At 45.0% G+C, this 20279-nt stretch overlaps 1 protein-coding gene across 2 annotated transcripts in view; it reads left to right on the forward strand.

The window, feature by feature from the left end:
- The first annotated feature begins 3673 nt into the window (after positions 1 to 3673).
- The window catches only part of DENND5B (DENN domain containing 5B), a 101608-nt gene continuing 85002 nt past the window's right edge, over positions 3674 to 20279 (forward strand). Inside the window, exon 1 of one of the 2 annotated variants that reach the window (XM_082279936.1) lies at positions 3674 to 3801. In XM_082279936.1, coding sequence (XP_082136062.1) covers positions 3690 to 3801 — 112 coding nt within the window. In that variant the 5' untranslated portion in view covers positions 3674 to 3689. The remainder of the gene's footprint in view (positions 3802 to 20279) is intronic. The other variant, XM_082279937.1, reaches the window with a different exon arrangement.

Here is a 20279-nt window from a genome sequence, read left to right on the forward strand (position 1 = left end):
CTCAACTGAAAGTCAGCCAAGAGTTGAAATGTTCTGAGCATTACAAACGTTCGTGTTGCATCTTAGTGGTTTTCCTTCCTTCCACCCTACAGGATCTCATGACCCCATAGATACTAGAGCAGGACAGGAGAGGCTTTCAATGGAAAATCAATGTGGCTTGGCAGCTTGTGAAAGATCTTTGAGAGGGAACTATAGAGCTGTATGGAGGAGTGAGCAATCTATCACAGCAGCATGATTTCCAATTCATGGAAGAACGATGAAGAAAATAGAAAGTGAAGCAGCAGTGTCACAGCAAGGAGAAGGGATGTAACCTTTAAAAAGCAGGTTTTTCCACCCCTCTGAAGCATTGGGCATTGGCTTCTTGCAGAAGTAGGACAAAGAGCTTGATGGTCTGATCTTTTATGGCAGATCCTAAGGGCAGGGAGAGCTGACACGCTTGTTAGCATTTGACCCAGTTTAAACTAACAGGTTCTGAGGAACAAAGACTCACTGAGAAGTTACTGAGAGGGAAACCTGAACCAAATTGACATTGAGAGAAATATTCATAGCAACTAGAGATACAAGTACTTAAGGAAGAAGAATTCTGCCAAGCGAAAACCTTCCCTGGCTTTGTTGTACCAGTGGCAGTCCAGCTGGTGAAGGGACAAAGCTGCAGCCATGGGAAGAGCAGATCAAAGTAAAAAGTCCCAGGCAGATCTGGTCTATTCCAGTAAGTTTTTTGTGCTTCTCCCAGTCTGAAATTCTCAGTCCTGCCTTATCCCTGTTCCTTGGAGGAGCATGTAAGAAGTTCTGACACTGCTTTGTGCTCTGATGTGCCAGGGACAAACCTTATCTCCCTGGGGTTATTGTTAACATGATTTGAATAGAGGACATCCATCCTATCCAGGTCCCTTGTGGAACTTTAACACTTTTTGTTGGTGAAAGGAAAAAATGCTCAATATCCCACCCAGTTATCTCTGATCATCCCAGATGTACCTCATGGCACAATCCTATTAGACACTACTGTACAAAAATTTTTGCATGGCATTTGGCTGATTAATGAGTATGTGCAGCACTTTGTGATGCTTTTAGGCCTCATCTTTGTTTTTCTCTTGCTCTTGCAAGAAGCTCCACAGCACCTTTGTGGACCTGCTGAGACTTCTGTAAAATTTAAGCACTCAATGTTGTAAGTAGAGCAGAAGTATTGAAAGCAGGGCAGCCTTTTTAGGGAGGCACTGGCGATCAGTACAAGGTGGGTTTGCATGGTGAAAAGACAACCAAAATGCCTAGATTCTGGTAAAATCTCTTAAAAGCTACTGTTTCCTTGGGATGAGAGCCAGGATGGAGGGGAAAAAAACCCCATGAGAATGAAAAAGAGTTACCCAAAGGCAGCGTGCAGTATCCAAAGCTAGATCAGCTTGGAGGGAAAGACTGAAAGAACTTAGATGGAGGGGTTTAGGCAAGAAAATCCAGGCCCAGGGACATATAATATGGCTTACCAGAGCCCAGGCAAGCTGGGTCTGCTGGCCCTGCTTGGCAAAAATCTGAGTGGTCTCATTAGGATGACTTTTGTGCCCAGAAGATCAGTTGTCTTAGGAGAAGAAATCACTGCTCCCACAAAATTCCCCCACAAAAAAAGTGTCTGTGGGAGCTATATGTATAGCAGTGGGAGCTCAATCTCACAGCTAACCCAGGAAGAATGAGTTTATTAATTTTATACCTCCAATCCTACGTATTGTGCTTTGTCCTCTTGTTTAATGCTATATGCACTACTGATTTTATCGAGGTTGAGATGTCTGTGCACTGAACGTTATTCAAGCAAAAAATACTGTCCTATACAGAAGACAGCTAAAGCAAAGCAATCTAGAACCAGCTGTTACTTAAGGTAAAAAAAGTCAGAACCATTGTGTTAATTTTCAGGTTATTTTTAGAGCAGTCTTAATTCATACATCCTTTAGAGAGGCTGATGAAGCCTCTGTCCTGGACTTCCTGGAGACACCCGTGCCACTGGGCCTCAAAAACCAGAGATATCTACAATAAGAGTACTTGGTTTTGAGTGAGAGTCAGAGACTGACTTGTCAAGCTCTTATCATCTGACCTAAAGCTGAATAAGCAAATACATACAAGTTAATAAACAAACCAAACTAAATCAAACAACCTAGCTCTGGAGCAAAGTCGAGAAAATGACTGGTCTCACTGAAAGTTTCTCTGTGGCTCTAGCAAGGTTCAGGTTGTTACTGAGTGCTGCAACTACAAGAATTTGGGATTGTGAGAAAGGGTTAATTTTTTTTTTTTTTTTAATTTTTTTAGTTGGACATTGGGGTTGTTGTGAAGGGAAAAAATTGGTTTAGCTCTTGTCTGCTTTCACTACAACACTACAGGAAGCTAAGAAATAAAAGGGCATAAAATTTGCTAATTTGACGGGATGAAGAGAGAGAGATGCTGACCTAGGTGGCTTCCAGGTCAGAATAGTTACTCCATGTACCTCCATAAAATGACACATTCCTTGTAGGCATTTTCTTATCTAAGGCACTTGTTGAACAAGGACAAATGTAAACCATATAAAGAAAATATGTGATTCGCACTGCTAAGAGGAAAAATAAAGGGGTCATAGGAGTCCACAGTAAGCAAATGACGAGACTGTAATTACTATAGAGGGCATGGACCAAGACCAGTAAACAGATGAAACACAAAAGGATAAAAGTAAAAATATTGATTTCTGCCAACAACCTCCTTATGATATCCAGATGTCAGAATTATCGGCATATGCGGGGATCTCATCACTTTGGAGAAAAAAAAAAAAAAATAGAACTTCAAAAGAATCATCTCTGCCCCTGTAAAAGTAGGTGCCGCTCCTGGACGGAGCTGCCAGTATTCTGACACCGGGTGATCCTATGGAGAAGGATTCTAGCAGTAGGGGTAAAATAACGCTGATTTCTTTCTGGACGCTGCAGAATAGCTAGTAAATCTTAAATAAACTAGGAACGAAGCAATATTTTAGATTTTTGCTTTGAAACGGAGTGCGGGTGGCGAAGAAATAGCTCTCCCGTAACGTGGTACGGGTGCCATCCAGCACGGAGCGGGGATGGAGACTGCACAAAAGCAATCCGCCGCGGGTGCTGGCTGGCGCGTCCACATTCGGGTGGGGAGGAGAAGAAGCCGTTTCCCCCGGCAGGATTCCCGCAGGAAGCGCTCAGCGCAGCCCGGGCGCCGGGCGGGGCTCGGCCCGTTCCGGCAGCAGGGCTCCGGGAGCTCCCTCCCGGGGCGGGGGGGGGAAGAGACATTCCCGGTAGGAAGCGGCACCGTCTTCTACTTTATTTAAATAAAGCCAACCTCTCCTGCTCACACGTGGGGGCGGGGGAGCCTTAAGCTTTAATCGCATATCCCAAGTATTGCAGATACAACGGCTGACAAAGCCGCCCGCGGCTCCCCGCCACGCCGGGAATGCCCGGCCGAGGCGCGGGGCGGGGGCGGCCGCCCAGGGTTTAAATGCCCCGCGGGGGCGGTCCGGCGGCGCGGCACGTCCCGCCCGTCCCCGCCCCGCTCAGCTGACAGCGGGGCCGCCCGCTGGAGCCGCCGCTGCCGCCGCCGCTCGGTGCCCGCCTGCGCGACCCCGCCGGGGATGGGGGGCGGCGCGCCGTGACCGGCCCGCGGGCGCGCCCGAGCCGCGCTGCTGCCGCAGGGAGCCGCCGCCGGGAGCCGCCGGCGGGATGAGCGGGAGCGGCAACCCCGGGCCCGGCGCGGCGCCCTGCCGCTTCGCCCACTACTTCGTGCTGTGCGGCATCGACGCGGAGAGCGGGCTGGAGCCCGACGAGCTGGCAGGTGAGCGGCGCCGCCGGGAGGCCTCGCCCGCACCGCTGCGGCTCGCCGGGCGCTTGGGATGCGCTGCCTCAAAATGTCTGCTCCCCCCGAGGAGGGGAGGAGGAGGGGTCGCCGCGCCGGTGGGAGCCGCAGGGAGGGAGCCACTTTGAAAGATAAAGCATCCTCCGGAGGGGCTGTTGGAGCATCCCCTCGAGGGCAGCTCCCGCCGGGCGGCGGGGGGGCTTTGGCCGCCGGGATGCGCCGTCCCCCGCAGGCCGGGCTCCGCTGACCCGCGGCTCGCCCGGGTCCGTGATGGTGGCGAGGACAGACAGCCCCCGGCGGGTGGGCGCAGCGACCCGGCCGCGGCCAGCGGGGTGCGACTGGCGGGAGAGGGGAGCCCAGGGTTACGGAATGGGAGGGAGCCGAATGACCGAGCTTTCTGCCGGGGCAGATGCATTTTCTTCGGTATCTGCGCTGGAAAGGGGGGGGAGGGGTCTGGGATGAGCTGAATAAATTAATAGACTCGCATCTTTATTATACTGGTTTATTCACGTCTTATGCCTATTCAGAAAGAGTCTTCCTGCATCCTTCCTTCCTTCCCCCTCTACCCCAAGAATGTTACAGAAAAAAAAGGAACAAAACTATTGCTGTAGGGTCTAACACATTCTCTGAAATGTATTTTTGGTGGGTTCATGACTGGATATGAGCTGATTACATTGGCATAAGGCAGCAGTTCTTCCTCAATGTCACTTTTGTTTATATAAAAGAAACTATTTAAATCAGGTTTTTACGTATAAAATTTGATCAACTTCAGGCTTAATAGCAGGGCTTCGTTGCATGGAAGCTAAGCGTTTCTTCATGGAGTTATGAGTTCGGAAGTGCTTAAGTGCCAATGTTTGCCCATTCCCGTGCGTTCGCACTGCAGGTGAATGAGCTGTGCATGGCTGAAGTTGAAGGCAGCTGTAGCTGCCACAGTGAGCACCTCTGCCTGGTAATAGGATCCTGAGGATGGGGTCCTGGGGGTGGCATCCTAGTGAGGTCTCTGCAGCTATTGCATCAGGAAATACCTTGCCTCCTGGTTGTGTAAGAGAAAGACATGATGATCTGTATCACTGATCAATGTACACTGGTTGAAGTTCATGTTTTTGTCACTTGTAAACGGGGTGGATGCACATATCTTTCCAAGGAATGACTTTCCAAGGAACCTTATCTTAAAGCAGCATAAGTAAGTCTCTACCCTTGGCAGTGAGCACACACTGGAGATAGCCCTGGGATCTCCAAGTTGAAGCATTAGCCGAAGGTGCTTTCATCTCTTTGTTTTGTCACAAGTACTAGTGACCACAGTTGTGTATTTTCAGTTTTGCTGCTTTTAGCAGAAAACTCCTGGCTCGTGAGCCACCTCCCAGCTGATGGCATACAGGGTTTGATTTGCATGATATGACCTATTGGGGTTTCAGCTACCTAAACTGAGTCATCTCCAACTCTTGTATCTGAAAATAAACTGGTTTTAAAGCTGTGTTGGCTGGTAGGCTGTGCCTTCCCTGATGTACCCAGACTTCCCAAGTTGTCTTTTGCTGATTCTTGCACCATTTCTCAGTGAGGTGCACAAGTATGTTCTTGGGGAGCACGGCTCAAGGACAGCCTGAGTGTGGTGGGTTTGTGCAATGTAGTGCCCCGACTACAGGGCTCATCTTCCATGGTCATTCAGTGGTTTTAGCTGAACTGCTCTGGCAACACTGAGCAGATTTCAAAGCTAAAGGAATCTCCCTCTTCATTTTTCAGTAAAGGAAAGTAATTTTGGCACATCTAGGATATACCTATTTATAAAATAGAGTGCAGCTGTGAGTAATTTCAAAGAGAAATTACCAAAAGTAGTAATTTTTAAAGCAATGTCTTTGTAACTGGTTTAAACTAGGCAAGGTCCAGCAGTATGGTTTGGACATACAAACATTTTTGGTAATGCCAGTTCGGGAGGCATTCTTAATACCTTAGGAGGATTGGGATGTGATAGAGGAAGAAGTGGAGTAATAGAAATATGATGGGACTTAATATTGCCACTGAGCAATGTTATATTTTTAGGGACTCATGACAGGAGCTTTCTGCTATCAGCTGGGAGCTCAGCAGTGGGAAATGCTGGGGAGGAACAGGGAGTGCTGTGAGCCACAAATATAATACAGCCGTGGAAAAATTAACTCTGGTTTGAGATGTAGCTGAGAAAACATTTCTGTTAAAGCTTGGGGAGTACTAATGCCACTGTAGGCAGGCAGTAGTGAGAACCCATCTAGAAATCTGTGTTACAGGTTTCAAAAACCAAGCTACTAGGACTGAATTCATTGTCGGAATGGGTGGGGAGAAAGATGCTTGAGGGAACAGAAAGTCTGTTGTATCACAGGAAACCCACAAATGGCTGTTCTTTCTAAAAATGTTCTTAAAACTCTGTAGAAGTAAATGATCCTGTTCTTTCAGTATTATGTAGAGGGATAGCTACATCTTGCTGTCCTTGTGCTTCAAGAGCTTGTTGAGGTCAGTCACAAGGCATCAATGAAAAGTTGCTGTGACTTAAGCTGCTGCGCAGATCATCCCCAGTTTAGCCAAAAAAAAAGTAATCAAGAGCATGCTTATCTCCAAACCCGTGAATCCCTTGGCAGCCGGTGTTCACAAAGCGCCGTGCTCGTCCCAGGTCTGCCTGATGGAGCTGTTCTGGGGCTGTGCAGAGGAGCAGGGGAAGGGACAAGAGGAGCTCAGCTGCAGCTCTGGAGGCCCCAGAGCCTCTCCTGTGAACAGAGAAGCAGTAGTTAAAAAATCCTCGAGGTGTTTTCAGCTTTCAGATGGACTCGGTGGTGATGTGCTGGGACACAGGCAGCTCGCCGTGGTACGTGGTGTGCTAAGGAGTTGCCTGTGAGTCAGCTCTGCCGTCATCTGGAGATCCCTGACCTGTGCCCTGCCTTCTCTGGGGACAGCCCGGGACTCTCCCCTCTGTGGAGGCTCTCCTTGCCCATGGCTTAAGCCCAAAATCTCTTTCCATAAAAAGTGTCTTCAATTAAAAACAACAAAAAAAAAGACACCAAAAGATCCTCATCTAGTGCATCGGGCATGAAGTGAGATGCTTCAGTCTTTGAAAGCAGGACAAAGAACTGCTTTTCTAATTTTTCTTGTAGTATTGATAGGTCTGGTCAGAAAATGAAATAAAATCAACATTTATAGCTGTGTAGCATTTTGACATGCTTTTAGGGAAGAGTATTTTGTTTTATAGTTCTTGCTCCACTGGATGGATGCTCAGGGCTTAAAATAAGTTTGGTAGATGAGAATTTTCCACCAAGCAAATGGTTCATTTTCCTTAGTTTTTTTTTTTTGTGTGTGTGTGTTTTGCATGTATGATGTTTTCTGGTACAGATTTTTTTTTTTTTTTTTTGTAGTGACTTGCTCCACAGCTGGCTTTACAGATGGCTGATTTGGGGTTTTTAAGTGAACTAATTCTGAAGAGTTAAAAGCTGTTTACCTATTGCTCAACTTGGTAGTGTATCCAGGCACACAACAAAATTGCGTATAGATTATGATGTTGTCAAAACACTTGTAGCCCTTATCACAAAGCTCTCACTCAAGGATGGAGGGGAAAAAAACCATTTTTTTTCCAGGCTCTTTCCAGGGACTTGAGGAAGGAAAGGAAACTATCTAAGGATTTCTTGGCACTTAATAGTTGGAGAGGTCATAAAAGAAAAGCAGGGTATTTGATTTGAAATGTCTTGAAAAGAATGAAAATTTCAGTATTGGTTTCAGTGCCCTGTTGAACTCCACTGAAGCAGGGTGATGGGAGCTTTTCTGTCATGTTTAGGGCTGATGGAAAATAAAGTTCAGTTCACCTTCCTCTTCATGCCTGCTTCTTTCAGGTAAAGCCATTTTGAGACTGTCAGCCCTGGAATTGCTTGTGCTTGAGTGAATTTGTTATAGTAAATATTTAACATTGCATTTAACAGAAAGACCTAATTCATTAAATTGTTCCTATAATATGTTTTGTCATACTACGTGAACTTTATGTGCAGGGCACAAGGTTTCCTGGCTGTAGCAGCTTTTACCATTTGCTTGGGGAGCATGTTAAAATTTGTAGTCTCTTGTTTGAGCATCATAAACTACAATTTAGAAAAATCCAAAATACATATGACTCAATTAAAAAGCAAATGAAATATATTTTATTGGGGAAGTAATTTAGTGCTCTGGAGGAAAGTAGGGAGAGAATTAAGGATGGGCATTTTGTTCTGAAGTGGAAGGACTGGTCTCCACTGAGAGTGCAGTTTGGAGGAAGAGAAGGTGCAGTAAACCAGCATGGGAGCTGGGGCTTGAAGGACCGTGTTGGATGGTGCCTTCTCCATCTTAGAACGTGAATATTGGTGGAATTGTGGTAGCCTGCTTGCTGTGTGAAAAGATTGATAGGATTTTTATAGGGTTTTTTCCACACAGGAACTGTAAATATTACCTCAAGACTGTGCTTATAATAAGGAGACATTCTAGTTATGGTGTCTTGTCTAGCAAACATATTTTACACTATCTAGTTTTGGCCATTGTGTAAAGATTCAATGTCTTTCTGCTCCATTCAGTGTTTACTGGAAAACTATAGAGAGCTTCATTCCTTTACTTTAAAGATCAAATCCTTTATTTTAACGGCCAGCAAAGCAGAGAGCGGGTGCTAGTCATGCTCACTGAAAATGCTGAGTGTCTTGGGGGAAATGCACATTTCTTCTACCTCATGCTGTTTCCCTACAAATATCCAGATATTGGTAATTAATTTCCCTTCAATGAAATGTTGAAATCCAAACAGGGCATGCTGCAGTCTGGCTAGCTGTGCTTCTTATCTAGTAGGCTCTTATTTTTAGAAAGCCGAAAGACTTTTTCGTCCTTGCGTGTGCTTGGCACCTGCGCGCTCACGCCTTGCAGAGCCTCCCCACCGCCTTCACTGTTCTCCTTCGCGCTTCCTCCGTGCCAAGTCTGTGCGCGAAGTGCACTGCCAGAAAACTTGGTAGCATTACTACAGCGATACAACTTCTCGTGTGCGTGGCTTTTCTGAAAATAGGCAATTGGATTTTTTCCTAGTTTGCTGGAAATAGACTAAGAAGTTTCCCTTTACCGAGGAATATCTGAGCAGTTGCGATTCTTGTTCATGACTTACTCAGTTGGCACAAATGAAAAGCAGAAGTTTTGCTTTTCGTTTTTCAGTAAAGTCCAGATTTGCACAAAGCACTTTCAGAGGGATTGTCCAGGTGGATGAGAATGGTGCAAGTAGAGGCAGAGGTGGCTTACGCTGTTCAAGCTAACAAAACTTAACTTGCTCCTCAGAAGCAGCTGAAGTAGATTGCTTAGGATTTCTCATCTTTGCAGGGCTTGTGGGAGGGATGGAATTCAAGCATTTCTCCAGCCCCCCCTTAAGAAGTGATGCTCAAATGCAGCACTAAATCTTCTGACATTATAGCTGGAAAAAAGCAAGTGTCATGGATTAGGGATTGGATGGAGTGGCTGGCTTATTGAAGTAACTGTCATTTTTTGTGAACTGTCATTCTAATAGTGAAATACTGCATTCATTTAGGAAACCTGTTTGATAAAAATCTAAGCCAGGTTAATATTTTGCTCACATGAAACCAAATCTTATTCTGCATAAATAAAGTGTTGAGTTTCTAGTTAAAGGAATACGGAGATAATCCTTGCTTTGGGGATACCAAAATTGGGTGCTGAAACAGAAATAATGTTTCTGCTCTCTTCTACATCTTGAAAGGTGGTGGCATGGATAGTTGCTGTAATGGCTCATTCTTCACTTTTTTTTTTTTTTTTTTTTTGGCTATTGGAGAAAACCAGAATTCCACTGTAATATCACAAAGATTTTAATTTTATTTTTTTAAAGAAATCTGAATTATGCATTAAAGACTTTGTTCCTGTAGGAGGATTTCTGCAGCCAAAGGAAACAGTGCTTTTTATAAAGAGCTGTCGATATTATTGACAAGTATGATCTCCAGTTACAATAACCTTTAATAAGGAGTAACTCTCTTGCTCGCTTGGGTAACAGAGCATTTGTGGAATTGCTGATGGCTGTTACGTATTGCTGTGTTTTAGTAATAGCACTTTCATTCTCTATCTGTATATATGCCAGAGAAATGCTGGATTTAAATGCTTGCCCAGTCCTGGTGTGATGATTCTGTTATACAGTTGCCTTCATCTAAGTTTTTTACACTGTATTCCTTTGAAAATAAGGTACTGATTGGGTTGGAAAAACATCATTATTCCTATCAATAGCACTGACTCACTAATGCTAAACCAAAGAGAATTTCTTGTACTTTGCTTGCCAGATAAGCTGCTGTTTTGATTTCCACTTAGAACGACTAAAGCCTCTTGCAGGCTCAGAGGCTGCTTGGCTGCCAGTGGCTGTTGCAGTAGCAGAGAAGAAGAAGGTGTGATACTGTAGGTGGGGGGCTTTTTCAGTAAGAACCCCAGGAACTGCTCTGTTAATATTGCTGGAGGTAGCCCTTTTCCTTCACACAGTGTAAACTGCAGTGGTAATCAAAGCAATGCCAGGCAGAATGGCTGAGCTGCTGTCCTTTATAAGAACGACCTAAATCCAGCCCTAATCTTGTTCCTGCGCATCAGCCTGAAGTCACTGCTGGCCCCATCCTGGCGGCTTAGTGGTGCAGTGGCTCTGGAGAGACGGGGTCCCCGGGCTCGCAGCCGCCTGCCTGTGGCACAGAGCTCTGAAAGACAAACGTGGCACATCCCAGGGAGTGCGGCAGTGCCGGATCAGGCTCGGCATGGCTGTGTGTCTGCAGCGAGGGTATGGACATGGTGGGTGGGAGCTTGAGGTCAAGGTCCCTGCTGCCAGGATAGAGGCTCCTGTGTCAATGTCCACCTCCACCCTGGTCCCCAGGGTGCTGGAGGATGGTGGCTTCTAGGGGAGGGCAATACCCACCACTCTGCAAACAGAAGAGCAGTACCCATAAATATGTCAGAATTGCTCAGGGCAGTGCGTGACTGTAGTATTGATTTCTCTGCTCAGCTGTTTTCCCATGTCCTCGCCAGAGCCATTTCCCAGTGCTGCAGGAGCTGTTCCAGTGCCCTGACACCCTTCCCACAGCTCGCCTGTGCCAATGCACAACTCCATGTAGGAATAACTCCAAAATGAGCTGCTTCAGGAGAGGCTGAGCTGCACATAAGCAGCAAGGTTGTCAGGGCTCTCTTGCCTGCCTTCTTTCACCCGCTTGTCATGGACTAATCAAGTTGTCCTTAATGCCAGCTCGTCCCTAAAACATGCTGGCAAATGTACAGCCCACAAAGCCTCTGCGTGGGCTGGCGCTGGATACGTGGCTGGCACACTGCTCCTGCTGCAGTTCTGGTCTGTTGCAATGAGGGCTGGAGTCAAGGAGAAATGTGAATGAAGGGGAAAAAAGCAGTGCGGGCACTTTGGTGCTGTTAATGCTGTGGTCTTCAGCTGGTGCTGTTTGAGATCAAGTAGGACCACTGACATATGTGGAAAGAACATTACAAGTAGCTTGTTCAGGCACCTCTGGTGTGCATGGAGAGGAACTCTGTGGAATATGTGAACCTTCATATAGCCCACAATATTTTTTTTTTCTTCTCTTTTTTTTTTTTGCATTATCTACCTCTTAACCAGCAAATAGCAAAAATATATACAGTAGGAAAAATTGCATCGAGGAAAAACAAATTTGGTCAGGAAACAGTAAGCCTTTACTGTGGTGTTTTGATCACATTAGCCATATTGATAATCCCAAAAGTAATTAGGGAAGAAATGGTGATGGGTCATCATAGTAAAAGAAACATACTGAGGAGATGACTAATGCATGGCAGACTGCTGAGGTGTCAGATACAGGCATGGCTGGAAGAAACTTCTGCTACATTATCGGTATGAAAATATAAACAGCTCCATTTGTGCTTCTTGCTTGGAGTCAAAGATAATTTTTACTCAGCTGTGTGATCATTGTATCTCAGCTGGGGGTTCTCTCATTAGGGTGTCCTGGGCTTGGTGGAGGTGCCTGGCTTGAAAACATGAAGCCATTCTCCTTGAGATGTGAGGTTTTGCTTCTACTTCCATATCTACCCAAGCCATGAAAAATAATATCAAAACATCCAAGAAGATGCTTGAAGAGTGAAATTGAAAGAGTATTCCCATGCTAATACATACTCCATGGTTTGAAGAACTTTGCCAGATCTCAGTGACCTGCTTCAAGTGACAGTATAAAAATTGACTCTTAGTAGAATATAATATTGGAGTGAGGGGCCTGGTTTTGATGGATCTGTAAAGGAAACTTGATCTCTCACTGGAGAACAACCTTCACCATTTCATACAAACATGTCAGCTGTTCTTGGTTTGTGTTCAGAGGCAATGTTAAATATGTCGGTCTTGTAGAGTGAGCACCCCCTTCAACCTGGAGCATGAATTTGACTTTGCTTTACAGTCATTTTAATAATCAAATTGCAGTAATAATTCTGGGATCTAGTAGCACTTTCTTAGCAAGCTTTATATCAAGCTTCATATGGGGTCAAATCCTGCGTTGAATCTGTGTGAGTGGTAAGTTGCACAGCCTGAAAGCCCGAAGAATCCTCTGTCCACCCCCTTCTTGGTATTCTCTTGTCATGTTAAGGACTAACGTGTGGAAGGGTAAGGGGGCTTAATCTGAAGCACCATTCTGTGTAAACAATGACAGGATTAAACAAAAAAAAAAAAAAGCCAAGCTCAACTGTCATGGGTGTGTAGTGGCTGCTGCTTTTCACGGATGACTGAAATTATTTGTATAAATTTGCATTTTCCCCTCAGCATCTCTATAAACCTCTGCTCATTTCCATGCAGAGCTATTTTCACGTACAAGCGGATTGGCATGCGGTGGCACGCGATGTGGTGCCATGTGACCTGCGGTCGCAGGAACTAGAGTTACAAGGAAAATCAAGTATCACCACGTTTGCTCCTTACGTGAGTCTGCCCAGGTGTCAGAGGTGCTTCAGGTCCCTTGTGGCTGAAAGACAAGAGGGCTGAGCTCTTCATAATGAAATGATGAAACCCAGCACTTGCTTATCTGATAATTCCTCAATGAAATATTGATCAGATTGGCCAAGCAGCCTGCTTTGGACTCACCAGTGTTTGGGATGCAGCTGGAGCCTGCTGGGAGAGGATGCTGCTGTCAGGTCCAAATAGGTATTGCTTACACTGACTTCAGTTCTGCAATCCATGTCCTCACTGACCTGGAGCCTGCCTGCAGGGTCCAAATCACTTGTTTAAGAGCCCCCCTCTCCTGTTTTTTCTCCAAATTGTTGCCGAGATTAATCCAGTCAGATGGTGTAAATACCTTCTGCTGGGCCCTCTGGTCTCCCCCGAGATGCTTAGGAAAGAGAATTGAGATTTTTTTGTTTTAAATTATGAAGTATTTGAGCAAAGAATGCAATATGCAATTGAATAAATATTTGGCTTTTCATTGTTGAGGGAGGGGAGGATTTGCTGATGAGTTAGTTATTGACACAATACTATTTTTCCATCAGCATTCCCTCTTGGTATTCTTGTTTGTTTTATGCTGTGCAATACTCTGACATGAATTTAAAATGAAGAACAATTTTATGCTTAGAAACAAAACACCAGCCCTATTAACACAGACTTTCTCTCAGTTGTGATGCTGGCTGGCGTGGTAAAGATAAAGGGCTGCTGCACTGTTTCTAGAATGGGACTTTTTTGTAATGTAGATGTTGTGCTTTATCACTTTGTTTATTCTTCAAGTATAACCATATGAAAATACACAGCACCAAGTATCTGAGGAAGAATCCCCACTTTTTGTTTAAAAAAAGCCCAAACAAAACAAAAGAATCCAAACAAAACAAACAAAACCACTGAAAACACCCAACCCCCTAATATTTTGTGAGGATATGAAGATTAAATGCTGGTCATGACTCACAGTGCTTGAAAACTGCCAAGTGCTTTGTAAAAATGACTGATGGTAGATGTGTGCAAAGCTGTGAAGGGTGTATTCTGCTGTACATTGTGCCTTGTAGACACTGCAGGAATATTAAGGCCAGGAAGAATGGTATTACAGTGCCTTTAACGCACCCCTTTTGGGGTTGTCAGCCTTTGTCTGTAACTACTGTTGCTATGAATCTGTTAAGGGAGAACATTTATCTCTGGAGATCAGGATAGCAACTATTCAGCATGGATGGGTTAGGTGTTTAGCCTTTTCTCAAGATGATGCTGTTCAAGATAGGTTTCTCTTACAACATATTTGCAAATATGTTGACTCCTTCTGGCTTTAGCGAGTGTGATAGCAGATGTTGTTTGACTCTCTTAATTCAAGCAGGGATGTGTAGTCTAGTGTTTCTATCTCAAACTGGGGAATGACCAAGAGTTAAAGAATCCTGGTGTGGGGAATGCTATTAAGTAATCATTTTTTTCCTGTATAAATGTGAACATCTGCATAGGGTGAGGCAGTTGTAGCTGTGGTCTGCTGTTGCACTCAGCAAAAGGGGAATGGTGATGGGAGATGCTAACTTTCACAATAGCAGTTCTGGGTAATAACTTACTGTCATTTCTATGCCCATGTGTTCATTTTCTCTCTACTTGGAGCTGTCCACAGGGTGGTGAGTTGAGTGGGGAAAGAAAGAACCCTGTTGCAATTTGCTCAGCCTAACACACTGTTAAAAAAACGACCAAAGAAAAATACCACTCTAGCTTAATGTGGGCAGAACTTCCCATGAAAACTCTGCCTTAATGAGCTCAGACCCTTCAGCCCTGCTTTGTCCCTGTCAGCAGGTGAGAAAGTGCCAAGGTCCCTGGCGCGGGTGCCCTGGCTGTGACCCAGGAGCTCGGGGCCCCTATTAGTTCAGCTCTTGTGCTTTCGGCGGGAATAAGAATGACAAAACATCTTGTCTGGGGGCCTGGATGTATTCATGCTCCTCGCCTGCAGGTCTGTGTTAGTGCTGGAAGAGCCATTTGTCCAGGAGCCAGGGAGAAAAGGCACAGATTTAGGTCTGTCCCAGAGAATTGCTCAGAGCAGCCATTGCAGTGGAGTGTCCAAGATATAGATCATATGTGATGGTGATAACGATCTGAAGGCTATTTGCAATTCAAAATCTGTATTGGGTTTCAGTTATTGGTTAATATTTTGTCAGCACTTTGTGACAATGACTTCTGTGTCCCAGTGTTGCTTGTGATGCACTGAATAACTCAAAAGGGAAGCTGACGCTAAGCAGGAGACCATCTGTGTTGTTAATAGTGTAGTGTTATCACACTCAAAACTCAGCTTGAGTGATTGATAACATGCTCACACTAGGCTTATTTCCTTTTTATTAAAAAAAAAAAAAAGTCAAAATACCAACACCCCAAACCAATCTTATCCTTATCTACCAACTTCTGAGCACACAGGTCAATTTAATTTTGTCAGAGATGGATTGGAAAAGAGGGGGGACTTTTTTTTTTTTAAGTCCCTGCAGCTAGAGCAGAGATCCTAATTAACCTTCCAATAGTACAAAGGCTGCAGGAAAAGCAGCAGCACTTTCTAAAGGAAGGGAGGCCCCTCCACGTGGGTATCCTGGCAGGCTAATTGGCAGCCCCAGAGTTTGGATCCAAGCAGAGATCTGAGCAGAGCATGCATTGCCTCCTGCCCATCTGGTGGGGTGGGGAGTGAAGGTAACTCCTGGTACTGAGGGGGAAGGAAGGAAGGAAGATCGGAGCTAACGGGCCTGTGTGAGCAAAAGGAGCTGCAGATGAGAGGACCACGATTTCTGTCCTGGCATCCTGTTGCATAATTCCTAGTGCTATTCACCCATACCTGTGAAACCCTACAGCTGTGTTAATGCCATCATTCTTAGTCTTTCTTGCTCAGTCTCAGCTCCTACAGTGTGATAACAGGCAGTGGGAACAAAGCTATGTGTGGCAATAAATAGCAGTTCTAAGATGGTTGTTTTTAGGGTCCAAGTCCTCCCTCAAGCTCAACGAAAGAGTTTGACTGTGTTGGTACTATTGCATCCAGGCATGTCTATGGAAAAGCAGTTCTGTATTTTTTCAAAATGCACTGAATGTGAGATACAGAAGCAGAATATACTGGGGAAGAGAGTTCCTTACTATCTTTTTCTTTCCTTATCTTCCCCCTTCCTACACTCAAGAACAAAACAGCTCATCCTCGTGCTTAATTGTTCTAAAATGCTGTTCTGACCTTTTTGATGATATTGTTAAGAACCATGATGTGTCGTCTGATATATTAAAGTGCTAATGATGCATTAGGAGTCATAAAACTGTATTAAGTGCATTAAATTTTGAGTAACGCCAGTAAAAGGCACTGCAAGGGATGGCTAATCGCTTTGCATTTATGGGTTGTCTTGAAAGTAAATGACAACATCCAGCTGAATCTGCCCGCTGAAATAGCCTAGAAGGAGACAGCATTGCCTTGCAGTGGAAGGTTGGCAATCCATGCTTGATTAATCTGCTCACACCAAAGTGGCACCACTCCATGCTTCCAGCAAGCTTGTAATAGATCAATGCATTAATGAGCCCCTGGGTAACCGAGACGACGCTCGGGGCCAGGGGATATGGGGAAGGATAAACATTGCTGACTCAGTTTCTCTTTCTTACATCACATATTTTTTCCAAACTGTGCTTAAGTGATTCCATTTTAAAGTGAGAGTATTAAAGTGCCTTTCTGCTGAACTAACAGTAGCAGAGCTATTTGTGTGGGTTTGACTGGCTGGGTTACTTAGGCCTTTTTGCTTCTCTGAACTTTCTTTACCTGAAAAATGTTATTATCTTCAGATGTGAAAGACTGACTCTTGGTTAGCTGTTGCTAGACCATGCTGAGTCTTTGTACTTTAGAGAGAGGCCGGGATCAAACCTCCCTCGGGGCCAGCCAAGTGATCCACTGAGCCATCATCATCTTTTGTGTGTATTCAATTAACTGGTTGGTAAAAATGTGCAGAGGCCTCTGAGGGCTGATGACAATTTGTGGCCCAGAAGGTTTGGAAATTATTCTACCTTTGAGAGAAACAGTTTCAGGAGGCTACTTAGCTTTTGCAGGCTTGATTATCTTTAATTTTCATCATCTGAATTTTAATAATATATTAATAATAAGAAGAAGAAAGGAATTGCAGACTTTTGCATTCAGGAATTAAATTTCTGTTTTTCTTTCTTGTAGTGGCTTACTGACAATTGTCTTGCTAATGCATTTAAATTCTACTTCTTAAAAATGTATTAACTGGTTTATTTGTAGGAGGTCATCAGTTTCACAATATTGTATAAAACTGAAACCAAATCCTCCTGTCTGCAGCTGCAGTGTTAAATAGAGCATCATTGTCATGTGGTGAGCATGGCTGTCAAAACACTTCGGTCAAAGTGGGTAACATGAACAGTTCTTCTACATTAAATATTTATAGAAGAAAATGCAAACTCAGAAGGCTGCCAGCAGACAGACATACTGCTTAAATACATTGTTGTGGTGGCGAGGGCATGAATCTTTGCGCTGCAGTGACCTGTTTCTCCTTGCTCATGGGCTCTACGGTGTGCTTTTTCTGCATGTGAACATATATGAAAAGGGACTGGAAATTTAAAGCTTCAAGAGGAAAACAGTAGCTTTGCACAAGTGATTTGCCTGCCAGCGTCCCCCAAAACGGTCTGTTCCGCTACAGCAACCACAGAAGAGCGCAGCACAAGCCTCTCTTGCGTGCCGGGCCTCGAGGGCCAGCACGTCTTTATTTCGGGTCCTCTGGTGCAAACAGGTGGTGAACTACAAGCGGCGAGATGCTGAGGAGAAAACCGTGTAATTAAATCTGGCACTGTAGTATAATAAATCTCCGTTGTATTCTTTGGCTTTCTAGACGCCTTTCGAGCAATACACAATGGCTGTGATTAATCACTGCTGTATTGTCTTAAATAATAAGCTTGAGCCTTTGGATAGGTGACATAATTTAGCTGTAATGAGCGTCAGCTTCATGTGTTTGATCTCAATGCTTTGAATTTCAGTGTCGTTGTTGCCATGTCCTTGAGAGATTGTTTTATGCTGAAGAAAACCAGTAAAGTGGGGGGGGGGGATGGATGGGGAGCAATTTTTATGAGGGTGTGAAGAATCTGACCAAACTGTTGCTCTGAGGACACTGACTTTCTTGCTGTCTCTTGTTTTTAGATATGTGAGATGAAAGCAATTTGAATTCTTCATAAACTGGACCCACTGCTATGGAGAGAGATCTTTTCTTTTATCAAAGTATTCCTTGCTGGGAGGTGTCTGCTCAGAGTACCAGTGATGGGTGTTTCCTTTTGTGTGTCAAGATGCACCAAATAGCCATAGCAGGGAAAAGGCTTTTCAGTCCTTTCCACACCATCTCCTTGTTAGTCACCACCTCAGCAGGCTTCTCTGTTGTTTTCTCCCTTGACTGAAGGGAGCAGTTGTTTGATATGAGCTCCTATTTCTTCACATTGCCTGGATTCAGCTGGCAGACCAGAAAAAACATTGTGTTCTCTTCCCTGCAGTACCTGTGAAGAGCTTTCCCCATCTCTGTGCTGTGTATCTGCACAGCTGGGAAGGGAGGGCTGAGAAGCTACAAAGCACATCAGACCTAATTATTCAGCCAGCATAAGGGCCTTTCTTTCCTGCTCGGGATATTCACTTTTGCCTGTGTGGGTAGTTTGACTGACGGTGCGTGCTGATCCCAAAGCCATTGCACTGCGACACATAAATGCTCCAACCCCAAATCCATCCTCTTTTGGGCAGCCTGGCCCAAGGGGGCAGCCCTCACGGCAGGGCTTGTCAGTGGAGGGTCAACGCGGACTCTCCCCTTTGTCATTATTTTTGTGGGGATGGTGGGGAAAGGGATTTAAAATCCCTCACCCTTTCCTATTAAGTCTGACTCATTTTGTCTGGTTTAGCGTTGTGGTAGAAAGAAACATAATGGATTTGTTTGGGTCAGTGCTTCACAATGTGATGGTTGACTTTGATGGGCAATAGGGCCTAGTTTGCCACTCCAGACAAAGGATTTGTAGGTCTTGCAAGCTGCCATCTGTTTCTAAAAGCAAGTTTTTGTGGAGAAGTGATGCAGCTTGCATGCTGAAAAAGTTGGGGTCTATTTCTTGAGAGCTGCTGTGCCCTTATATTTGAGCTTTTAACTTCAAAATTAAACACAGTTTATTAATAGTGGGACTCCTTTTGCCCTCTCTCAGGCAAGCTGAACATCCAAATAACATTAGTGATGTGTTGACGTCTTCTAAAATATTTGTATTTTAGAATGCATGCACTGATCCCCAGAGTGGGTTCTATTCTTTTCTTCAGCCCCCACCCAAACTCTGAAATGCAACATCTGGCTGCATTCAGGTTGTTTGCCTTTGTTCTGCTGCATTATATACATAAGCATATAAGATACAGATTGGAGAAGAAATAATGTTCAGCTTTCATTTGATTTTTCTCTTGTGCTGAAGTTTTGTCTTGTGCGGTCTTAAAAACAGCAGAGAAACAGTTGATCATACTCTGCCTCTATAATCCAGACTAGAAATTCCTGCTTTCCTGCAGTGAGTCCGCTGCAGAGTCTCTTAAATAAAGTGGCCAGCTGACCTGTAGGGCTTAGACATGCTGACAAATACGGTCTATTTATGTTCTGTGTGTTAACCTGACTGTTAATGGATTGTTTCTATGTATAACTGCTGGAGGAACCACAGAGCTGCACAATCCAGGTCTGGAGGGCAGGAAGACATCCTGCTGCAGGACTAAGCAAAAATAATGAGTAAAGCCTCTGCAGTTTCCTTCTGTACAGTTGGAGATGAGCAGGACCTCCAGCACTATAAAGAGGTCCTGGATTGCAATCTGGTCCTGCCCCTTTGTTTAGCCCATTACTCTCCTGGTGCAATCCTTCCTAACACTCTTACGGTGCATTTGTCTTTTTTATTGAGGGGAGTGACTGGTGTGGCTGCTGTAGCTGTGCAGGTACACAGGAGCATCACTGAAAATGAGGCTGAAAGTGCCATGTTGTGACAAGTGAGTTAATATGCTGCTGCTGAATGTCATGTTAAGACTGTGGTGGCAGCCAAAGGAAACTGGCACCTTCCCCTTGCCCCCAAACACAGCAGCCCAAGGCCTGCCTCTGCAGACATCCCGGGCATCTTGTCACTCTCCTGCAAACCAGTGTTTGCCAGCCACTGGCAGAAAGCTGGCAGGCTGCACTGGGACTCATGCTCTCATTGCAGAAGTGCCGTGTTTCTGGCTGTTCCTGGAATTAACCTGTTCTCCAAACTTGCTCCCAGCCCTGGCAAGCGGCATGGTGCTGGGGGCTGATGTGGGAGAGGGGGCTTGCTGGCTTCCCTGCCTTGGCTTTCCTCCCAGCACTGTGCCTGAGCCAGCACTGTGCAGGCAGCAGTGAAAAGAGGAAAAAAAAATTTTTTTGAGGGAATTAAAGGAGTGAAATGACTGTCTTTGATGTGGTGGCCTGGTTCTGTACGGAGCTTTCTGCCAGAGGAGCTGATACCCTGTCCCTCTGCCAAATGTTCCTCTGGAGGGTGGAAA

Source organism: Coloeus monedula (assembly GCF_965178545.1).
Source record: "Coloeus monedula genome assembly, chromosome: 4".
Taxonomy (NCBI): domain Eukaryota; kingdom Metazoa; phylum Chordata; class Aves; order Passeriformes; family Corvidae; genus Coloeus; species Coloeus monedula.